The sequence below is a fragment of the Blennius ocellaris genome, assembly GCF_963422515.1.
Source record: "Blennius ocellaris genome assembly, chromosome: 17".
Taxonomy (NCBI): Eukaryota; Metazoa; Chordata; class Actinopteri; order Blenniiformes; family Blenniidae; genus Blennius; species Blennius ocellaris.
The window spans coordinates 25,963,839-25,986,424 of record NC_137666.1 but is presented as its reverse complement, the minus strand read 5'-3'; the positions used below and the strand labels follow the sequence as shown (position 1 = coordinate 25,986,424).

General features: G+C 45.2%; 1 protein-coding gene and 1 long non-coding RNA gene across 2 annotated transcripts; one reads left to right on the top strand and one right to left on the bottom strand.

Moving 5' to 3' along the window:
- Positions 1 to 1,116: 1,116 nt before the first annotated feature.
- Positions 1,117 to 2,822, bottom strand: LOC308142180. The gene is made up of 4 exons (XR_013936996.1): positions 2,703 to 2,822; positions 1,489 to 1,540; positions 1,355 to 1,420; positions 1,117 to 1,254 (listed from the first exon to the last, which is right to left on the bottom strand). It is a non-coding gene; the product is annotated as an uncharacterized lncRNA (long non-coding RNA).
- Positions 2,823 to 4,969: 2,147 nt separating this feature from the next.
- On the top strand, positions 4,970 to 10,572 carry LOC308142609 (transforming acidic coiled-coil-containing protein 3-like; the record flags this gene model as incomplete). Its single annotated transcript, XM_080513109.1, has 16 exons — positions 4,970 to 5,140; positions 5,980 to 6,107; positions 6,202 to 6,239; positions 6,332 to 7,409; positions 7,517 to 7,568; positions 7,651 to 7,807; positions 7,957 to 8,015; positions 8,091 to 8,221; positions 8,321 to 8,396; positions 8,485 to 8,610; positions 9,467 to 9,534; positions 9,629 to 9,672; positions 9,757 to 9,917; positions 10,001 to 10,107; positions 10,192 to 10,312; positions 10,388 to 10,572. 16 exons carry the CDS (start codon positions 4,970 to 4,972, stop codon positions 10,451 to 10,453), a joined length of 2,583 nt encoding a protein of 860 aa, XP_080369235.1. The 3' UTR covers positions 10,454 to 10,572.
- Between the last annotated feature and the right edge of the window lie 12,014 nt (positions 10,573 to 22,586).

Here is a 22,586-nt window from a genome sequence, read left to right as displayed (position 1 = left end):
GTATTACGGAACGCTAAAACTAGCTGACATTTTGATAGAAAAAAAGGTATTTGCTGTCGTCTGTGCAGAAGCCTGCGTATAGCGTGAAATGGCACTGATTACCTGGCAGAAAGCTGCGATGAATCACACGATCCTGTCAACAAAACAGCAACATTGTTAAACATAGTTTGCCATCAGGGGTCCGTTTCACGAAGCAGGTTTATCGATTACCCCAGGTTATTGAACACCGAGTTGAGGGAAATGCGGGGTTTTCCGTTTCACGACGGGAGGTAACTCAAACCGGAGGAAGCGGGGTAACTCAAGCCTGTTTCACGAAGCGGTGTAACGTCAACTCCCGGTCAGTTACCGGGGCAACAGACGCTCTAGAACTAACCTGGTCGGGAGCAGGTTTTTGTCAGTGAACCTGGAGTTTTGCTCTGGCTCCGCCCCCTTTCAGACGGACACGGGATTTCATTTCCTCATTCAGCGGGGGAGTTTTGGTGAAACAGTTCTGCAGTGCCTTATTCCAGAGGCAAATTAGACGTCAACTTTATTCCCTCAATATGGAATGTGCTTTTGATAATGATCCGATTGATGAAGGCGCAGCATTACTTCGCCGAGAATTTAATATTCGCAGATAATATTCACATCATCAGACCATAGATGTACTGGCATTTGCAGACACCTTCCTTTTTGAGCGGTACGTTTTACTGCAGAGACCATTATGTACATCCACAGTTTAATCGCTCTGTACATTAGCAACATCACCAGCTGAGCCTTGCCCTGACGTCATAGCAGATATTGTGTGTTGCGCTGCGTTTCCTCGCAAATGGCAGAGCTGTCAGAGACACCATATGACATCATCACTTCGGGGTCTGACCACCACCACCACCACCACCACCACCACCAAATAAAGACATGATGCACAATTCATTTGGTCTTTTTTAATTCCTACAAATACAAGAGCTAGTTTAGTTAATGTAGTTAGTAGTTAGCATAATTCACCTGGGACTGTACACCCACCCTTAACTTGTGCTCCAGTAGTTCAATTTACACATCTGCATTTCCTTAGCAGTTTTTTCCATCTTCTGGAGCAGGTGGAGTCTATAGATCTGTTTTACAGATAACTGGGAGGACATAAGGAGGACATTCAATTATTACAGTTGGACATGAATTCCACAGAATGAACCTCTGGTGTTTACTGAACATCTGTCTCACTGTGTCAGTCCTTGCAGTGGATGTTGAGGGACCCTCCTGCTGCTGCCCAGCCAGGCCCTGTTAAAAATAATGTGTCAATACTTCAGTGTAGACAAAATATCACTCTTTATTCCACCACAATGTTTAAGAAATGTAAACGGGATGAGAACTATCATACCTCTACAGGCCTTTGTGGATCCTCCTCTGTAAAGGCAGCAGACAGGGTTTCCTCGTACTCTTCATCCTAGATGAATATGTTTCAGTATATTTAAACTACCATTTTGCAAGATCTTTGGAGTGTTGCCTACTTACAAGGTCTGTTGTGGCATGAGGGGGTCCAGCAGGCAGAGAGCACCATCACAATCTGTTGGGTGACAACAACAAAAGACATGATGGGGAAATAAAGATGAACAAAAATAGGCTTAAAGAGATATATAGGCCTCGGCATATTATATATTATGAAGGAAGTGGTATCTTGAGGGGTGAGCTCTGAAGAGGAGCTCCTCCAGGGATTCCCTCAGCCACTGGCCTCCCAACATTCTGGCTTAGGGCTCCTCCGCCTCTGTTAAAGGTGGAGGTGCTGGGCCACCACCCGTTTTACATCTGCCTTCTTTCTGTTGGCTGAGTAAAGTCTGTCTTAGTTTAGCCTTAGTTATTTGACAGCACATGATATGGGTGAGACATTTATGTGTTTGAAAACAGCATTATGTTGGGAATAAAACACCTCACAGTCAAATGGCCACTTGATATTTACTGTACAATGTCACACATGATCGAAATTACGTTAAGAAATGTATTGATTAACAATTAAATTGGCAGCGGTCTCACCCGATTGGACAATGTTTTTATATTTCATTTTCATCTGCTGCCAAGAGGCTTCTCTCCCGCGGAATTGCACCTAAAAGAAATAAATTTATAAGCTACCATCAAGCAGTATTCCCTTGCAATAATATTGTGATGACAAAGACGTTTGAACTTACGCATTCACTTGAGCAGCAATCTTCTTCCACGCCGCCTCCCTCTCTTAGGCAGCCGCTGCAACGTTGCATTTTTTTTTTAATACGTTCATATTCGCCATATGATCGGATCAATACTTCCTGCTCCACTGGCGTCAAAAACTCCGCCCTCCGCCTCTCAGTTGTCATGGTGACTCGTTGAATCGGGGCTCCATTGATGCGGTCTTTTTAGAGTCGTGGTGCACGCGCTTAACTCCAGATGAAACTACTCTGAGTTCATCAAACTGATCAAAATCCGGCGTCGTGAAACCGAAAACTCCGCGTTTTCTGTCTCAGTGTAACTCAATTCAGAGCTCGGTGTTAAGCCCATGGCTTCTTAAACCTGCTTCGTGAAACGGACCCCTGGTTAATAGACCACTGTGAACTTAGAATGACGTCTGTTATGAAACAGCGGAGTTTAGGTCAACAATGATCGTATTAGCCTAACTGCAATGAAATACAAACTAACGTAAGACGGCGGGAGAGTTTTCCTGATGCATACAGCTTCCTTATTAGCGTTTAAGTGTTTACCTTTTCCACTGGAAGTCATCGCTGACAGAGATATTCGGCGTTAGGAGGTGGAATAAAGTTAGTTTATCGCATGTCGACGCAGAAGAGCAAACTGTTTACATCTTTTGAAATTGGCTGGCAGCTCAACTCGGCAGCTGGAGCTTCTTCTTCGTCTTCTTCTTCTTCTTCTTCATTTGGGGAGCACAGCAGTGGTGAGCGCGCACAGCGCCTTCTTTCGGATGACAAAAACACCAGCGACGTATTTAATTTAATTTAATTTAATTTAATTTAATTTAATTTAATTTAATTTAATTTAATTTAATTTAATTTAATTTAATTTAATTTAATTTAATTTAATTTAATTTGTCCTTCCGTCCATCGATTTGCAGCTTTATTCATGGTAGATGTTTATTTAACTTATTAATTTAGTTTTTTTTTTTTTTCAAATTAATTGTATGTGTTTAATCTTACTTTAAGTCTTTTTTTTAAGTTTTGAGACATTTGGCTGTATTCAATTACAAAACGTTAGATTTTGTACTTTTTCTTCAACAATGCTTTTGTTATTTGTTTTCAGATAGCAGCTGCTTCAACTCCGATGACGTTTTTGTTGTGTTCCCTCTCTGTCTTACTAATAAAGTTCGTACAACATTTTGACAATGCGCAGCCGCAGAATGACGCTTCTTCTTCTTTAACCTGATTGGCTGCTTTGGCCGGCTTCTGGCGATCTGATTGGCTGGTCTGTAGTTTTAAAATCCAAACGGCTGCAGTTCATATCGAGGATATTTCCGAAACGTCTGCGTCTTAATTTCTACATTTCACGGAAATACCTGATAACTTCGCCCATCAAGAGATTTTTATTTTTTTTTTTACAGGTGGGTGTTTGTATGTAGACAGTATGAAGAAGTTGCAGAGGTTTTCTGGGTTCAAAATGTGACATAAAAAAAAACAAGCTTGACATTAAGTTCACTTCGAGTTGGGACGCCCGTTGTTGACTAACGAGGCTGTTGCTAACTTTCAACGCGAGTTAAATAAATACGAATCTGTTCGTGTTAATAAACTGCTAAACTTCAGTGGGTGTCTTTTTTAGAAAATCTGCTCAATGTTTTAAAGATTAAGATGTTTCTCAATCTTAAGATTATGAACTCAAATTGTTCTTTCTCATCATTTGCGAGCATAGCATGGAGGAGACGCTGTCTTCACCATTGCGTGGTTGACTGTTTTCATTAGGTACAACTGCCATCTGTGCCATAACTGCTCAATCTCTCAATCTCAGTCTCTCTTCCTGTTTCACACACCCGTATTACGATGAACGCATTTCGACTATGTGGCTCCAGAAAACGTCAGTGTTGAGTAAATACTTCTGAAGTCAAACTCGGAAGGGCACACTCAAGAAAATACTGGCTAAACAAATACATTTGATGTTTATGTCCTTGGGAGTTTGGATTCGTACTTTCAAATCTTTCTATTTCTCCGAATTGATCCAAACCATTCCCAACACCTCGGGGGCCAGAGGCCACCAGGGAAATATAGTTCCAACCAACATGATATACAGAGTATGGAACTTGCATGGAGACTTTACCCACTTACGTGTCTTGGAAGTGTATTTTTCATGTGACATATTTTGCAGCCCCACTTAGAATACCTTATATTGTGGAAATATAGCATTATTGCAACAATGATGCCTATTGAAAACGATGAGAAACAACTGTACACTGAACAGTTCATTACAATTCTGTGGCAGGTGAGCGCGAGTTCCTTGGCCTTCAGACTTCATGAATAATAGATGTATTCAGTATAGTTTTTCAAGATCAGAGACGTTTGGACTGCAGGCTGTTTTCCGCAAAAACAAAACTCTTTTAAAATGTGACTAAATTGGGCGGTGTTTGTATACAAAAAAAAACTGCTTGTCGGTGCCGTCTACTGCTCAAACTGTGTAACTGCTGCACTGATTCTCCTACTTTTTTTGGACAACTTGTACACTGATGCCCAGTATATTTAGCTTCCAACGCTGTTTTGTCATCAGTGTTCCCTTTTGAAGAAAATATGACTTTCCAAAATTGTACCCACAAACCTTCCTCCTACCTTGAAAGTCTATCAGTACATGAACAAACATCACTAAACTGACCCATTTACTTGGGCCTTGATTCTTGCGTTGACTCCATCGTATTATCTCTTCACTCTCCTCAGACACAAACTGCGTCTTATCAGCTCAGTGCAGCTTTCAGAGTGACGCCTCTTTCACATTCTAGGCTGTTTGCTTCAACAGTTCGTTTCTCCACTTTTACAGGATGAGTTCTGTCGACGTCAACGATGAAAATTGGGGTGTCTGTCCCAGGGTAAAACGCATCAGCAGCAGCTCAAGTGACGACATATTTGCACTGGATCAGCCAACTGGGAGACCGTCCATCCTGCGCCAGTCGGAGAACCTGTCCAACAACACGGCGCCCAAAGGGATGAAGGTACATGAACAGCCAGACCAGGGCTCTTTATAGTTGCTTCCAGAAAATTGCATGTAATGTACATGTTAAGATGCAGTCACGTGAACATTAGAATGTTTCATTATGTCATTATATCAAGTAAAATGTTTATCACATCTTGTGGATTTCTCATGCTCATTTAGTTTATTAGTTTATCGTTTCCTCATCTGAAGTTTTAAGATTGCATGTTATTGCATTTCAAAGAGAATTGAGTTGTTTTTTTGAACCTTTGACTTTTCCATGGGTCCAGGGCAGTCTTTTGGTGGTAAAGATTGCAGGTTTATAGACTTAGAAACTCTTATGTTTGTCGTTGCATCTGTTTGTTTTTTTGTCCTTGAGAACAAAACGCATCTTTCACTACATTGAGTTTGACATTTCTCTAAATGCAGCCCACCTCTGACTGTTTCAGTGGAATGATTGTACACTTGGGAAATTAACTCTTTATCACATGTTCACTGCAGGAGTGTCAAACTCCATAAAATTAGTTCATATACTACAAACGTGCCATTTTACTATCAGTCAGATCATAAAAATATAATGGCATATAAACAGACAACTGTACATTTTTCTTTGAGTTTGCACTGTCTTACATGTTCAATATTTCTTTTAAAGCCTGTTGCTTTTCAGTCTGTATAAGTTCTGTGTCATATCACAAACTTGTTCTCACAGATTTGATGCTATTGTAATTTAACCAACCAGTTTGACATCCCTACTATACTGAAATTATTGTTTAAAAAAATGTCATAAGTGTGATGAAATGTAAATTGTTTTATACAGGTAATATTTATGCACAAATGATTAATAAAAATGTTTTTGTGCAGGTCTGTTTTCAGACCCCCCGAAGAGATCCTGTGACGAAAAGAATTCTGTCTCCCAGCAAGTCCGTTAGGATGTCGAGCGTGGACGAGTGTTTAAATGCAATGCAGTCCTTAAGTCTGGATAATTCAATGTAAGTACCAAATCTTGTGTGCTGATCTGCTTTCAAATGAATAATTCTGCCATTTAAAATGTGCAGGACTCTCATGTTGTGTATTTATTTGCAGTACGTTGCCACAGGAAGCCACCCAGCAGCCCAGTCAAGGTGCGTTATCAGACATAGTCAAACTATTCCTCTCATTTGTCACTGCTAGGAGAGCAACACAAACCTGACCTTCTTCTTGACCTTTTTCAAAGAGCCTTCATCTTATCCCGACGATGACATGCCGATTCAAAGCAAGGGTGGCTACCATCTGGATTTTGACAACCTGGATTCTCTTGATCCTTTTCAGGGGTCTAACAAGATGACCTTTTCTCCCGTGAAGCCTGCTACTGAAAGCCCCCCAACAGGTCACCCGGAGTCTCTACCAACACAAGAAAATGTCTTGGAAGAGTCAGCAAAAATAGAATCGGCCCTTGATGAGACTCTACCGTTCATCCCGTCTTTAGAAACCTCCCTGGCTGAAGTCACGCAGGACATCAGCTCCACAGAGAGCAGTGTGGTCACTGTGGTCAAGGTCCTGACTGCCGAGGATCAAGATTCATCCGCAGCCACGCCCCAGTCTGCTGACACATCCTCTGGCAACACTCAAGATAAGCTGTCGGGGAGTTTTCTGGAGGATGCTCCGCTCCCAACAAAAGGTTCCTACACGCTGGATTTTGATAACCTTGACGCAATCGACCCTTTCCAGACCGGTGGCTCTAAAATTCAGAATTCGCCAGTTGTTGAGAGGAAGTTGTCGAATGAGCATCCTCCTTCAGAAGAGCGTACACCTGAGATTACCAAAACGCCCGAGTTGACCCAGGAGGTGCCGGTTCATCCCATAGAAGATCCCACTGCTGATGTGGCTCCAGTATCTGCCAGCACTGCCCAACCTCCAGCCGAAGACCTCCAGCCCACCGAGGCACCGCTCAAACTTGAGTTTAATTTCAGTGAGGACCGTGAGGTCAAGAGAAGACCACCACCGAAGATATTGGGCAAGAGGCCTCCTGGTCTGAAAGCCAAAGAGGCCAACCCTGTGTCTGACATCAAACCTGCAGCAGAGGCTTCACGGAAACCTGCACCTGGAGATGGTGCAGATCCTCCCATTCTCAAAAGTGCCTACTCATTTGACCTGGAAAAGCTTGACGACCCGCATCTCAATCCTTTTGGCACACAAACCAAGATCAGCAATTCTCCGATGTGTAGTGAGAAATCCACACCTTCTCTCACTGAGCCTGATTTTCCAGATCAAACCAACATTTCTGTGGAGAAGGAAGCTGCCTCACCACCATGGTAAATAAATACATCCCATCAAAGTCCAGAAAGTATCTTTTTCTTTATTATTATTTTCTTTGCCTGCCTGTTAGTTTGTCTATAACTTTCTTTTGTTTCCTCTGCAGCACTGAAGAGAACGCACCAGCCACCAGCCCCACTGATGAAGTGGAACAAATAGTAATGCTTTTAATTTCCATTTATGAAACGGTTTCTGTTTGGGTTGTTTGCATTTTCACTAACTTATTTTTTCAATGATCAGACTGCTGATCACAAGCTTGCTCCTGATGAGGAGCCATTAATTGCATGTGACACTCCAGAGCAGAGTCTCCCTGCGACCTCTGAAGCGTCTCCACCTCAGCCGAAGTCCCAGTGTGACGTGTACAACTTTGATGAAGAGTTTGTTCCTGGAACCACTTGTGAGTCTTGCTACCATTTTCCACAAATGTACGGTTGTTCATTTTTTTTTGACTTAAGCATTGTATCACTCCACATGACTACTCTTCTCTGTTGAGCTGGACTGTCTTTATGAAATGAAATAGTCTGAATGTGTGATCTTTATTTGTAGTCATGGCAAATGACTTTGATGGACAGATCGACTACCTGGAGCAGTTTGGGTGCAACAGTGTAAGTATGCCAACTCGATGTTCAACTTGCACACAACCTGAAAGTGTTTCGTCAAGTGATGGTTTCTGCCAACAGTTTAAGGAGTCGGCTCTGAGGAAACAATCCTTGTACCTAAGGTTCGATCCCCTCCTGATGGAGAGCCCGAAGCAGGTGGAAGGCCTACCCGCTCAGGTCAACGTGCCTCCACCTGTGAACTTACTTCCACGGTATGACGTCGCCATCATTTTCAACGTCAGGTGAAACAAAATGAGATGAATTTAATGTGCAGCCTGATCACAATCCGTCTTTGTCTCTGCACAATCCAGGCTTGAAACTCCACAGATGGCAGAGAAAGACGCAGAAAAAGATGGATTCACGCTGCTGGTTGATGCTGAGACACCAGTGAGTCTCTCTTCATCCACCGCAGCTGACTCGCTTGGTTTTAAGCACAATGTTTCACTTTCATCCTGCCATGCCTGCCTCTCATTAGACTCCAGGCCTCCAGGGCCTCCCACTCGCCTTCCCTCAGTCGGCAAGCACGGAGGACGCCATCATCGAAGTGCTGAAGTACAGCCAGAAGGACATGGACGCCGCCATCGCCAAAGTGCAGGAAAAGGTATGTCCAACTCAACATTTAATGATGTTTGTGACACAAAAGAACAGATGATCTAAACCTCAGAAGATTTTCCACTGTGTTTCCGTGAGTTTTCTAATGCTTGAGAAGAGCACAAACATGGAGCAGGTTGAACCCCTTCATGGCAGGAATTGGCCCTTTTGTATTTCTTCTCATCAAATTTTGAAAAAAGCGTACCGTAATAAAGCTACAAAACATTTCATGTCAGTCCTCTACAGTCTTTGGACTAACGACGTGGCCTCCTACAGAGTCCAGTTCCCAGCATCATGAAGCTTGAGAGTCGAGCGTCCAACACTCCATCCGTGTTTAGTTCTGAGACTTGCAAGTTTACCGAGGATCGACGTTGCTTTAACAAGACTGGCCATACTACATCAAAACATATCATTCCTAAAGATTTTGAACAAAGTTTTACTAACGTTATCAAGTTAAAGAACTGCAGTTGAGCTTTGTTGATATTTTATAAATGTTCAGTTGTTTTGGCTTCCAGCAATGCAATTCTAATATTTCTACCTGGTTCCCCATCACACGTCAAGCAATTGTTGTAGATGGACTCATTTGCTTAACTTATTCAAACACTTAAGTTTACTCTTTAAAATTATTTCACATGTACCCGATGGCTGAATCTCAAGACGTTGTTGGACACATGCAGATGTGACACGTGTTTTCGCTGTTTAGCTTTTTGACTGATGCATTTCAACAGAATTAGTTTCTGATGTCAGAATTATGGCCAGCATTCACAAGTCTTCACATAATAGTCTGAGCATTCACGTGTTTGTAAATTGTGTAAAGTTGGATTACACTTCTTTAATTTGTAGAATTAAATAAATGTCTCAAACAGGTCAAAGAAAAAGAGGAGCAGTGGAGCACCAAGCTTAACAAGCTGCTTGACGATGGTCTTGAAATGAGGTGAGGCGTCAAACTGTGTGGGGCTTCATTTCACACACGAGTTTCATTCTCTTAAGGCTTTTGACATGTTTGTTTTATTTTTCCAACCTCACAGGAAGATAATAGCAGAATTTGAGCTTGTGATTGCAAAAATGTTGGGTAAGATAATATTTATGTAAATTGAACACCTGTGCGTTTGTTGTGTGGATCCGTTTTAATGTTGTTTTGTCTGTCATGGCTCAGCCGAACAGGAGAAGGAGAGGGAGGCGGCCCAGGCCAAACTCGACGACGCCCTGCTGGAAAAGGAGCAAATATCCAGTGACCTGAACGCCTTGGAGAGGTCATTCTCAGACCTCTTCAAGAGGCTGGAGAAGTACAAGGACGTTATCGAGGGTTACAAAAAGGTGGGAGACGAGATTGAACGAGCCCGGCTGTTTTCCACCAGACTGGAGTGCTGAGGAATAATTTTCTTTGTCCTTTCCCACAGAATGAAGTGACCCTGAAGTCCTGTGCTCAAGACTACCTGGAAAGGATCAAAAAGGAGGAGAAGCGCTATCAGACCCTCAAAGCTCACGCCGAGGAGAAAATCGGGCAGTAAGCAGCACCAGCATGTTGTAAGTCATGTGACGTCTCCGCAGACGTGCAGCGACTGACCGGATTGTGACTGTTCCCACTCAGAGCGAATTTAGGTATCGCTGAGGTGCGAGCGTCGTTCAAGGCTGAAGTCTCTGCGCTTCAGGCTCAGCTGCGCCGCGAGCAGCTGAAGGTTCAGTCGCTGGAGAAGAACCTGGACCAGAAGGTGAGTGAAGGAATTCACGGTGTGCTGCATTTCACCTGCGAAGTTTTCCTTCCAACGCCGCTCTGCTTCTCACAGGGGAAAGAAGCTGAAGAGCTCACCAAGCTCTGTGACGAACTCATCACCAAAGTTAAGAAGGGCTGAGATTGTTTTTAATTACTGAACATACTGTGTACGTCTACTTGTCTTGTTTTTATTTGTGTTGTGGTCCTGATCAGCTTCATGTGTAGTTTATTGCTTGTCTTTGTGTTCTTTTACTGTAAAAAAAAACCAACTACTAATAAATGATTACACGCTATTTTGGGGCTTGTTTTCTTCTAATTGTCACATTATTATATCTTTTTACAGTTAAACACGTTTTACACTGAAACTAAACTTTTAGTTTTTTTTATATTTCTAGCTTAAGTCAAATATTATTTCAAAGTTAACTGAATAATTTAAATCAAACTCCAGAACAAATAATTGAACTGTAATCAAATGTTTTTTGCAGTTTTCCCCCAAATTGCAAGTACAAGCTTACTTGCAGTATTAAATGTACCTGTACTTCAACTACTGATCATAAAATAACATTATCCACAATGTCCTTTATTCAGAAATTATTAAATTTGAAACATTCTGCCTGGAAGAGGATTTAAGAAACTTCATTCAAATCCTTTAACCTGAAATACATTTTTAAAAGCTGGTTTAGCAAAAGATAAATCACTTAACGTACAGATTTTTACAATGGGGAAAAAAACAGCTAAAGATATTTCAATAAATACAAATCGCATCTCCACACTTGTTTTTCTTGATGATCATTCCTTGTGTGACAGAAACACAACACAAAAACACTGTGTGTCTGCTTCATTTCCTTCAGAATAATTTTTTAGTTTGAAATAACAGACAAAGCCTTTCTGTGGTATTTCAATGTTCCCATTCATTAGGGATTGGCTCACAGTGGATTAGTGGTTCGCACTCTTGGTAGTAAGATGGTTTTAGATGGACCCATTGGAGCAGTGGTTGGCACTGTGGCTCCAAATAACAGTAATCGGGTTCAATTTGATTCTGTTTGGTAGATGAGCACTTGTAGCCACTCGAGGGCAGTGTTTGCCTTTGTGATTTGCCTAATTCTTTCAGGGTTCACGTTGAAAAGCCTATGGAGGTAGACATTTTTTTTGAACTTTATTCCCTTTAGTGTGCAGTCTGAACCACCAGGCGGTCCAAAGTGACTCTCCTGTCATCTGTCTGGAGCCAAAGCTCACCTCCATCCTGCGACGCTCACAACAAAACCACAGCTCACCTGACACAATGCTCCCCTTCTTCCCCGAGCAATCGCAGGGTCCTGTCACGTCACTCCCACAGCAGGACAATGCACTTCCTAAATAGTGAAAGGAAATCCTACCCAGATCGGAGTTGAATGAGGTGGCGGTGCAGACCGGGGGGGGGGGCAAGAGGAGTAGGGGGGGGTCACTTAAATGGGGGAAAGATGCTGGTCACTGGGTGCAGGGCCCATCACTCATCTAAAAAGCAACACTGAGACTGCTCTTGTGTGCGTCCGGTGTCTATTGAGCGCTTCTTCCCAGCAGCTTGTGTCCCGTCGCTGGCTGCCCTCTGCATCACCCTCCGCAGACACTTCAGCTTGCTCAAAGGAGGAAAGCTGACCTCAGGACAGCTCGCCACCACTGTGACGACCTCCTTCCCAAAGGTTTTACACCTGCAGCCTCTGAAGAACCCTCTCCACGTGATGGTTTGTTTCAGCTTATTTAATCAAACTCTCAAACCTTCAAACTTAAGATGTTTTTGTTGTTGTTTTGGAGCCTTCAACAGAGTACATCATACAAGATTGTCAAATATAAACAATTACATACTAAATATTGGCATGAAGTAAATATGATTAAACTGGGTGTCAAAGTACTATACACAACAACAACAGTACACTTTAATAACATTACATAGATATGTAAAATGCCTTGCTCTGAAAAATAAACCTTTGATACATTTTTTTTTAGCAAAATAAATTAAATATTCATGACTCAGTTTGATTATAAACGACTACAGCTTCATAAACTGCTTGGATAAAGTTGTGGTCAAACGACGGCTGGTTTACCTCGACATGCTACTGACTAGTAACGGGAACTACCTAAAACAACAAGGTTAAAAAGATATGAAAGAGCATACAGCCAACACGGAAACACAACTTCATCCATCCCTTGCAGTCTCTGGCAAGGTTTGCATGCCATGAAAAGACTAATAAAATCTGAGCATTATGCTTGAACGGAGAGGTGAGGTGAGGAAGTGAGGAAGGTTCAGTTAGTGGTCAGCGTTCCCAGCATAATGCATCTTCAACAAACAAAAGGGCAACCTGAGAAGGAGCATAAACACCAGCCCTTTTGTAAAACTTGAGTACCGTCTTCCACATGAAACGATTATGTGAAGGATTAAACAAACAAACCTTTGTTTAGAGAAATCCAAAAACCATCCCTCAACAAGCAGCTTTGAGCCTGAACACCTGCAGGTAAACTCACACTTGGCAAAAATGTCCTTTTTGAAATAAGTGCACAAGAAAGTCGAATGGATTTTAGTGGTGACAGGTAAAAAACAAACAAAGCACCACCTGACGGAAGTTGTTCCATCTAATATCACAAGATGTGTGTTACTGGCCACTGTTTTCCACACACGTGGATGTGAGTCAGTCCGGAGCTGCCGTCGGTCCGCGGCTCAGCTAGTGGGCACTGAGGCTAACACTGGAAGTGAATGTGCTGGTGCTGATGTACTTTCCCGTCCACGTGGGAGTGAGTGTGCGTGTGAATGTCAGTGTAGATTTTGGGGTAGATCTTCGGGGGGATTGTGGGTCCTCCCTGGCTGAGGAGGAGCTGCTGCTGGGCCAGGTACTCCTCGTAGTTCACGGAGGCCATGCAGTCTTTCTCTGGGCTGGAGGAGCTGGACGACGGCGCCGCGCAGCTCCGTTCCCGCTCTCGGTATGGCGGCCGGTGGGGGCTCGGCAGGGCCTGCGTGGTCTGGGTGCTGGGAGGGGGGCAGTGTTTCCTGCTCTGGCAGAACCACAGCAGCACCGTGCCGAAGATGAAGACAATCCCGGCGGGGATGCCGATGATGACGGGCCAGGGGAGCGAGCTGGAGGCGGGTGACAACACGGGCACGATAGGAGGCTTGGTGTCTGGAAATAGAAGAGGAAAATGAAACATTTAGTCATGTCTTTATTGTACAGGTGTCGAGTCCCACAGCTTTTCGAAGTTATGGGTGCCGTTGTCTGGATTGATTTCATAAACGCTCATAAACTAAACACTCATAGTTAATAACCCAGTTGTGTTAATCAGCCCCCCCCCCCCCCCGCTGCTTCTTTGATACAATCAACATATCAGCTCCAGGTAAAAGAATGGAAAACCTGTTGATTTTAGATAAAACCGCAGCATATCATAAAGTTTTGTCTCCATCCATCCATCCATTGGCTACCGCTTTATCCGGGGCCGGGTCGCGGAGGCAGCAGTCCGAGCAGAGTTGCCCAGACTTCCCTCACCCCAGACACTTCCTCCAGCTCCTCCGGTGGCACCCCAAGGCGTTCCCAGGCCATAGAGAGACATAGTCCCTCCAGCGTGTCCTGGGTCTGCCCCGAGGCCTCCTACCGGAGGGACATGCCCGGAACACCTCCCTAGGGAGGCGTCCGGGGGGCATCCGAAATAGATGCCCGAGCCTCCTCAGCTGGCTCCTCTTGATGTGGAGGAGCAGCGGCTCTACTCCGAACTCCTCCCTGGTGACTGAGCTCCTCACCCTATCTCTAAGGGTGACTGAGCTCCTCACCCTATCTCTAAGGGTGACTGAGCTCCTCACCCTATCTCTAAGGGTACGCCCAGCCACCCTACGGAGGAAGCTCATTTCAGCCGCTTGTATCCGGGATCTCGTTCTTTCGGTCATGACCCATAGTTCATGACCATAGGTGAGGGTAGGAACGAAGATCGACCGGTAAATCGAGAGCTTCGCTTTTTGGCTCAGCTCCTTCTTCACCATGACGGACCGATACAACGTCCGCATAACTGCAGACGCTGCACCGATCCGCCTGTCGATCTCACGCTCCATCTTTCCCCCACTCGTGAACAAGACCCCAAGATACTTGAACTCCTCCACTTGGGACAAGGGCACTCCACCGACCTGGAGGGGGCAAGACACCTTTTTCCGGTCGAGAACCATGGCCTCGGATTTAGAGGTGCTGATCTTCATCCCAGCTGCTTCACACTCGGCTGCGAACCGTGTCAGTGCACGCTGGAGATCCAGGCTTGATGGGGCCAACAGAACCACATCATCCGCAAATAGCAGAGATGAGATCCTGTGGTCCCCAAACTGGACCCCCTCCGGCCCCCGGCTGTGCCTAGAAATTCTGTCCATATATATGATGAACAGAACCGGTGATAAAGGACACCCCTGCCGGAGGCCAACGTGCACAGGAAACAGGTCCGACTTACTGCCGGCAATGCGAACCAGACTCCTGCTCCGGGAATACAAGGACCGAACAGCCCTCAACAAGGGACCCCGGACTCCGTACTCCCTGGGGAACCCCCCCCAGGACATCTCGGGGGACGCGGTCGAACGCCTTCTCCAGATCCACAAAACACATGTGGACTGGTTGGGCGAACTCCCACGAACCCTCAAGCACCTGGTGGAGGGTATAGAGCTGGTCCAGTGTTCCACGACCAGGACGAAAACCGCATTGTTCCTCTTGGATCCGAGGTTGGACTAACGGCCAGACCCTCCTCTCCAGTACCCTGGAATAGACTTTCCCGGGGAGGCTGAGGAGTGTGATCCCTCTGTAGTTGGAACACACCCTCCGATCCCCCTTCTTAAAGAGAGGGACCACCACCCCGGTCTGCCAGTCCAGAGGTACTGTCCCCGCCCGCCACGCGATGTTGCAGAGACGAGTCAGCCACGACAGTCCCTGCACATCCAGAGACTTAAGGAACTCTGGGCGAATCTCATCCACTCCCGGTGCCTTGCCACTGAGGAGCTTCATAACAACCTCGGTGACTTCAGCTTGGGAAATGGACGAGTCCACCTCTGAGAACCCAGCCTCTGCTTCTTCAATGGAAGACGTGGTGGTGGGATTGAGGAGGTCCTCGAAGTATTCCTTCCACCGCCCAACAATGTCCGCAGTTGAGGTCAACAGCTCCCCACGTCCACTGTAAACAGTGTTGGTGGAGAACTGCTTCCCCCGCCTGAGGCGCCGGACGGTTTGCCAGAATTTCCTCGAGGCCGACCGAAAGTCCTCCTCCATGGCCTCTCCGAACTCCTCCCAGACCCGAGTTTTTGCCTCCACCACAGCCCGGGCTGCAGCTCGCTTGGCCTGCCGGTACCTGTCGATTGCCTCGGGAGTCCTATGAGCTAACAGTGCCCGGTAGGACTCCTTCTTCAGCTTGACGGCATCCCTTACTTCCGGTGTCCACCACCGGATTCGGGGATTGCCGCCACGACAGGCGCCAGAGACCCTGCGGCCACAGCTCCGAGCAGCAGCTTCGACAATGGAAGTGGAGAACATGGTCCACTCGGACTCAATGTCTCCAACCTCCCTCGGGATCTGTGAGAAGCTCTCCCGGAGGTGGGAGTTGAAGGCTGCGCGGACGGAGGGCTCGGCCAGATATTCCCAGCAGACCCTCACAACACGTTTGGGCCTGCCGAGTCTATCCGGCCTCCTCCCAGTCCAGCGCATCCAACTCACCACCAGGTGGTGATCAGTTGACAGCTCTGCCCCTCTCTTTACCCGAGTGTCCAAGACACGCGGCCAGAGATCAGATGACACGACCACAAAGTCTATCATTGACCTCCGGCCTAGGGTGTCCTGGTGCCACGTGCACTTATGGACACCCCTGTGCTCGAACATGGTGTTCGTTATGGACAAACTGTGACTAGCACAGAAGTCCAATAACAGAACACCACTCGGGTTCAGATCGGGGAGGCCGTTCCTCCCAATCACCCCCTTCCAGGTCTCACTGTCATTGCCCACGTGGGCGTTGAAGTCCCCCAGGAGAACAATGGAGTCCCCAGTTGGGGCACTATCCAGCACCCCTCCCAGGGACTCCAAGAAGGTTGGGTACTCTGAGCTGCTGTTCGATGCATAGGCCGAGACAACAGTCAGAGACCTGTCCCCTACTTGTAGGCGTAGGGACGCAACCCTCTCGTTCACCGGGGTGAACTCCAACACATGGTGGCTGAGCTGTGGGGCAATAAGCAAGCCCACTCCAGCCCGCCGCCTTACACTGCGGGCAACTCCAGAGAAGTGGAGTGTCCAGCCCCTGTGGAGGAGCTGGGTTCCAGAGTCCAAACTGTGAGTGGAGGTGAGCCCGACTATATCTAGACGGTATCTCTCAGCCTCCCTCACAAGCTCGGGCTCCTTCCCCCACAGCGAGGTCACGTTCCATGTTCAGAAAGCCAGAGTCTGTGTCCGGGGATCGGGTCGTCGAGGCCTCTGCCGTCGACTGCCACCCAATCCACACTGCACCCGACCCCTACGGCAGCCTCTGTAGGTGGTGGGTCCACAGGAGGATGAGGAGGGGCCCGCGTCGTCCCTTCGGGCTGAGCCCGGCCGAGTCCCGCGGGCAAGAACCCGGCCACCAGGCGCTCGTGTGCGAGCCTCCACCCCGGGCCTGGCTCCAGGGTGTGGCCCCGGCTGCGCCAAACCGGGCGACGTCACCTTGCTCCTTGTGATTGTGTCCATGGGGGTCTTGTGAACTGCTTTTAGTCTGACCCGTCGCCTCGGACCTGTTTGCCTTGGGAGACCCTACTGGGGGGGCAAGCCCCCCGACAACATAGCTCCGAGGGTCATTCGGGTGCTCAAACTCCCCCACCACGATAAGGTTGCAGTTCAAGTTTTGTCTCATTTAGTTTAATTATTTGAGGTCGTAATTAAATAAAAAATACACATTGTACCTCTCAAAGTTGATACAAATTCTATGTAGTCTATGTTGATTTAAGACTAGCATTCTCTAAGAGGGTATTTCTGTTCCAAAGTAGGACTTTCTGTGTGTTTCTAGAGAAGAACAATCCTGGCACTGGGCCTGCAAACTGCTTTGAATACGTATCTATTAAAAGCGCATCCAAACATCTCAACATGCGCTGCTTTAGGCTGAATTCTCACTTGTGAAGAAAGATATTGCTGTATTCAAGTTAGCCTCAGATATGTAAACCAGCTCATTTTAGTCCAAGAACGAGTAATATTAGAGCATGATAACCTTTAAATTACAACAACTGTGACTCTATGTCTTTGTTTTAGTGTAAATTATGAGTACATCTCCCCTATGCCTACTTCTACAAGACGGTGTGAAAACGATACTGTCCTGTGGCTTGTATCTGGAATTTTCTTGCATCTAAAATTACAACAAATCATTGACTCCTGCCTGCTGCAGTATTTCTTTGCAGTCTTCACACAGATTCATCCTTTTCCAGTTTGGCTTTGGAGCTAATGCCAAACTGACCAAGCTTTCACTGCTGCATCCCTGATCTTCATCGTGCAATCCCCAGTGAAAACACACCAACAGCAGGAACTTTTATTGAAAAAAATATAGGTTCATTTTTACTGTGTGTCACTTTATGGAATCTGACCCTCTGGATAGTCAAGTTTGTCTTGCAGGCTGTATGTTTGACACCCCTGATGGCATAATCGAGTCTTTTTTGAAATACGTTTTGCAGCAGAACTTTAAAGTCTCCTGTAAAGCTGTTGCACGCTGGATCATATGAACAGGGAAGATGACTGTACAAAACATTAAACCTCACCACAGGTTTCCAAAACAAACCAGTCAAACTGCTTTGTTGCAAGTACTGATTTAAAAGCTCCTTAATTCAGCATGTATGTGATTGTTTAATAAGTTGGATTTGGTTTGTGCTGCTTTTGAATTCCTCCTGTAAATGGACGATACATGAGAAAGAGATGATCACCTGTTGGTGTCAGATTGTTCTGACTTAACAGAGATGTCTCACCACAGTTTGTCCATGAACCAAATCTGACATGCGTGAACACATTCCTCACAATGATAGCAGGAGGAGAAAACTGGAGGAGAAAGCGCAAATGTTTCACATTTGTCTTTATTACTTGACCTGAAAAACAGATTTTTTGGGGGGGAAATGTTCTCTCTTCATCAATAAATAAACCCGAGCTGAGAGCTTCATACGTTTTGTTCGGTGCACGAGTGGAAAAACTCCCACAGGTTGGAAATGATCTGGGAGACCGTTTGACTGTACATTATTCACTCAGCGGAGAATAAAACAAGTTCAGATCATATCGAAACTGAATGTAAAACAGATGAAGAGTGCAATTACTGCTGGTTTGCTGTCATCTGTCCTCAAAAGTACTTTTTAACAAAAAAGTACAGAAAACCACTGCCACATTGCTTAAATTGCACTAAATCCAGGAAAAGCTGAGTTAGTATAATGATTATTAGTATATACTACAAGTATGAGTTATTTCTGACTGTATTTAATGACAGCATCAACAGCCGCCATTAGATTTAAGTCAAATATTTTTAAAATATCTCATTCTATTGTATACTATTTGTTACGACTGTGGATTAAGACAAATAACCAGTTAATCACACCAAAAGTACGCAAACTACCAAGAAAAACCCCCCAAGCCCGGACTCAAACCAGGGATTTTCTCTCTGTGAGGCAGCAGCACGAAGCGCTACAGCGCCGTGTCAGGAAAACACTGGATAGGAAATAAAGTTTGTCCAATATATGTAGCAGTTATGTTGATAGTACGACTCCCCTGGACCTATTTATTGCCACTTTAAAGGACGGTAAAACTACAGTCTGAAAATAAATGAAGAAAATACAAATGAAGTACTTTAAGTGAAGATGTATTGAAGAGCTGATAAGCACAGATGACTTGAAATGAGAAGGACTGAGGGCAGATTAAACTGTGAATTTCTCTGTATTGCACCTGAGAATGGGATTTCTCCACAGTGATATGAAAGAAGATCTATCTAACCTCATTCTCTTGAAAGTACTTGCATATTTTGTGTGTAAAATGATTTTTCACGTCCAGTCCAACGGAATGCGCGGCACGACACGGCGCTCTGCCCACGACGGAGGCGCGGATTCCCACAGCTGCCGTCACTCTGCCCGCTGATTCTAAATACGGAGGATTTGCTTCGATGGCTTCTAAAGCCGTTCACTGCAGCCACTGCAGCAGCCGCTACAACTTCTGAACCTCCCCCATTACCTCCTCTCTCCATTTTTGTTACAGCCTGGATGGGGGGAATCATGTTTCTCACGCAGTACAGTGTCTTAAAGGGACAGGCCACCTACACACACTCAAAAACAACCTTTCTTTTCTTTTCGTTTTTTTTTTAAACACCGAATATACCAACATGGGCAAAATGACCTTGGTAGTCTGCGGTCTTTTGATGAGGGTATATGCTCACTAACATAAAGTGTTGCTCAGGTTTTACGTGCTAATCTAGGTGTCTGTACTGCATAGAGGGGCGTGTTGCACCCACCTGATAACCCACCAGACTACCCAGCGTACACTTCCGCTGTGTAGCAACCCAGCGAGCAATACTGCTGGCTCCAATCTTCCGTGGTTGGGTGACTGCAATCTTGCATGAAGCATTTTTCTCATTGTAATGGTCCAGAATGTACTGTGGCAGCTGAGTGGTCTTGCCACTGCCTGTGGCTCCTCGAATGATCACTACGGAGTTGTTCTCGATCAGGGAAATCAACTGGAAGCACACGCACACACAGTTCAAAGAGAGGCAGTTAACAGAGGAAGCATTCATGTGCTGCATCATATCACTGAAATAATAAAGTCTTTAAAATTAAGCACAGATGGATGTAGTGCAGGTAATTGGGATTTTATAATCTGCAGTTTGAAAATACAGCTCACGCACGCACACACACACACACACACACACACACACACACGCACACGCACACGCACACGTCCTGCTTTAGCATTTCCTGTTGACAAATACAGATTGGTTTATTTAAAGCTAGACATTGTCCTGCAGCATCAAATAACTTTGTGCTCATCTTGAAGAAACTGTAAAAGCTTAAGTGCTCTTATCTCCTGAGGACATAGCCACAATTTCAGTAAAAAAACCACAAAAGGACCAAAGAAACAAAATCACAGGTGAATGAGAGGATTATCAGACCACTAGACGTTGTGGCTGATTGAATGGACTCTGTGTCGTACCTTATGTCTGTTTTTAGTTATGGGCAAGGTTGGGTATGTGCAGCTGCCCAGTGGAGGCAGAGGAGTACCTAGAAATACAAAATTGGAGAGGACTAGAAACTGTTTTTCAACCAAGAAAAAAGATAAAAACAATTTTGTATATCTGAGTATGTAACCGTGCAGAAATGTAAAAAAAAAAAAAAAGGCAGCTCAAAGGCCAATACTCACGTTCTGCAGTCTTTGGTATTTGGGCTCTTCCTCCATCTGGCGTCACAGTTCCTAGGCTGTCCTCATCAAAGACCTCCACCAAACTGAAACAAAAGTATTGCAGATTTTTTTCAGATAAACAAAACCACTGCTAACAGCAGCAATCTTAAACTGGCTCTTACACTGGATAACAAAAAAGTCTTCTTTGCAATGCATGTAGAAAACCTGGATGCTTGTTAGACGTCTGAAAAAGGCCATCTAACAACAAACAAAACATATGCAACATGAAATGAAAAGTTTTAACCGGTATAGAGGTATAACCTAGTCCATGTAAACACGGGTTGACTGGGGTTATGTACGTCTGTTACGTAACTTCACCTGATGCTTTCAAAGCTGGCCTGGAGGATTCAGAAGAAATGCTGCTCTCAAACGTCCTGATCAGACTGACTTTGTTTCACTTTCTAAATGAACACAAGTGAAATCATTTTCAACACTATTATTATGGAATTGATCCACCGACTGAATGGATTGTTATTGGTGCGTTAATCTGATCTTTTGATTCAGCGTTTATGTAAATGGATGAATTCGAGCTTTCAATAGTAAGGAATTCCCATTTAATATATAAACACATCCAATGAGGATAAAGAAGTCATGGAGGACTAGTTCATTATTGTATCATAAAAGTATGGCGATTTCGCTCCTTTGCGGTCTTATGATTACATGAAAATGGTTTCAAATCCCAGCATCTCTGTCCAATTCATTGCTCAGTGCCAAGTTGTAACTGGACTCGGTCAGCGGCTCCTCTTGACTTTACCCTCGGTTGGCTGGAGGGGGCCCATAGCTCCGTCGCCTCAGGAGCCTTCCCAGCTGTGTGCACTCTTGGTGAAGGCAGGATTTCATCACAACAGACACAAACCCTGACAGTGGGAAGAGGAGCTCGAACACAACACACCCACGGCTTGAGCGCACATATGCACTCTCATCCTCTCTCTCTCTCTCTCTCTCTCTCCAATGCACACATTTCACGCAAGCCACGAAGCAGCTGAGCTTACAACAAAGCTGCACGCTGCGCAGAGGAGAGTGAGGGGTGAAAGGAGGAGAGAGGTGACAGCTCTCAGATAGCACTGTGTGACGAACTCTACTGGAAAAACAAAAGTCTGCGTGACAGGAGCAGTGGCAAGACGAAGACGGTCAGCACAAGACCAAAAGAGAAACGCTTCCCACGACGGGGTCCAAGAGGACTGCAGCCGACATCTGGCATTTGACACAGAAGGACGTGGTCAAACAGAAAGCGCTGGAGTCAAGTTGACACAGACTCATCCATGGAGACGAGAAGCTGGAGGCTGCACTCTGCAAAAAGCTCATCTCCCCATTTCTCAACTGCTCAGAAAACAGTCAGAGGTGCAGTTTTCACAGCTGTAAGTACTGATCTTCTCTTACCGAGCCCGGCACCAATGTAATAACTCATCTCTGGACATAATGAGGAGTTGCAGTTTAGTCATTAAACTGAAAAGCTGTTTTACAACAGCTCAATGTGTGAAGACACTTGTACAGTTTGTGTTTGAGGTTGACCTGGGAACCTGCAGAGTGTGTAATTGCTGGATCCATCGGCTATAACACTTCAGCTAGTTTCCCTGAAGTCATCACAATGAGGCAAGAACCAGCGGCCAGACAGCTTATTAAACTTATTTCTCTCACTGTCAAAGGTTGAAATGCATTGAAGAGCCACAACAATGCAGATAATTAGTTATTTCTGCAGATCAGCCTGCAATGGCCGTAACTAATGAAGGAACAATCAGTCCAGTGAATTCAAATGTATTTAAGCAAAGCTGCTGTTGTGGATGTTCTATGTGTACACCACGATGTAGACAAACATGCAGTTGCTGCTCCTTCAGTCTTTAGGGAGCGTGTGCCACGAGGACC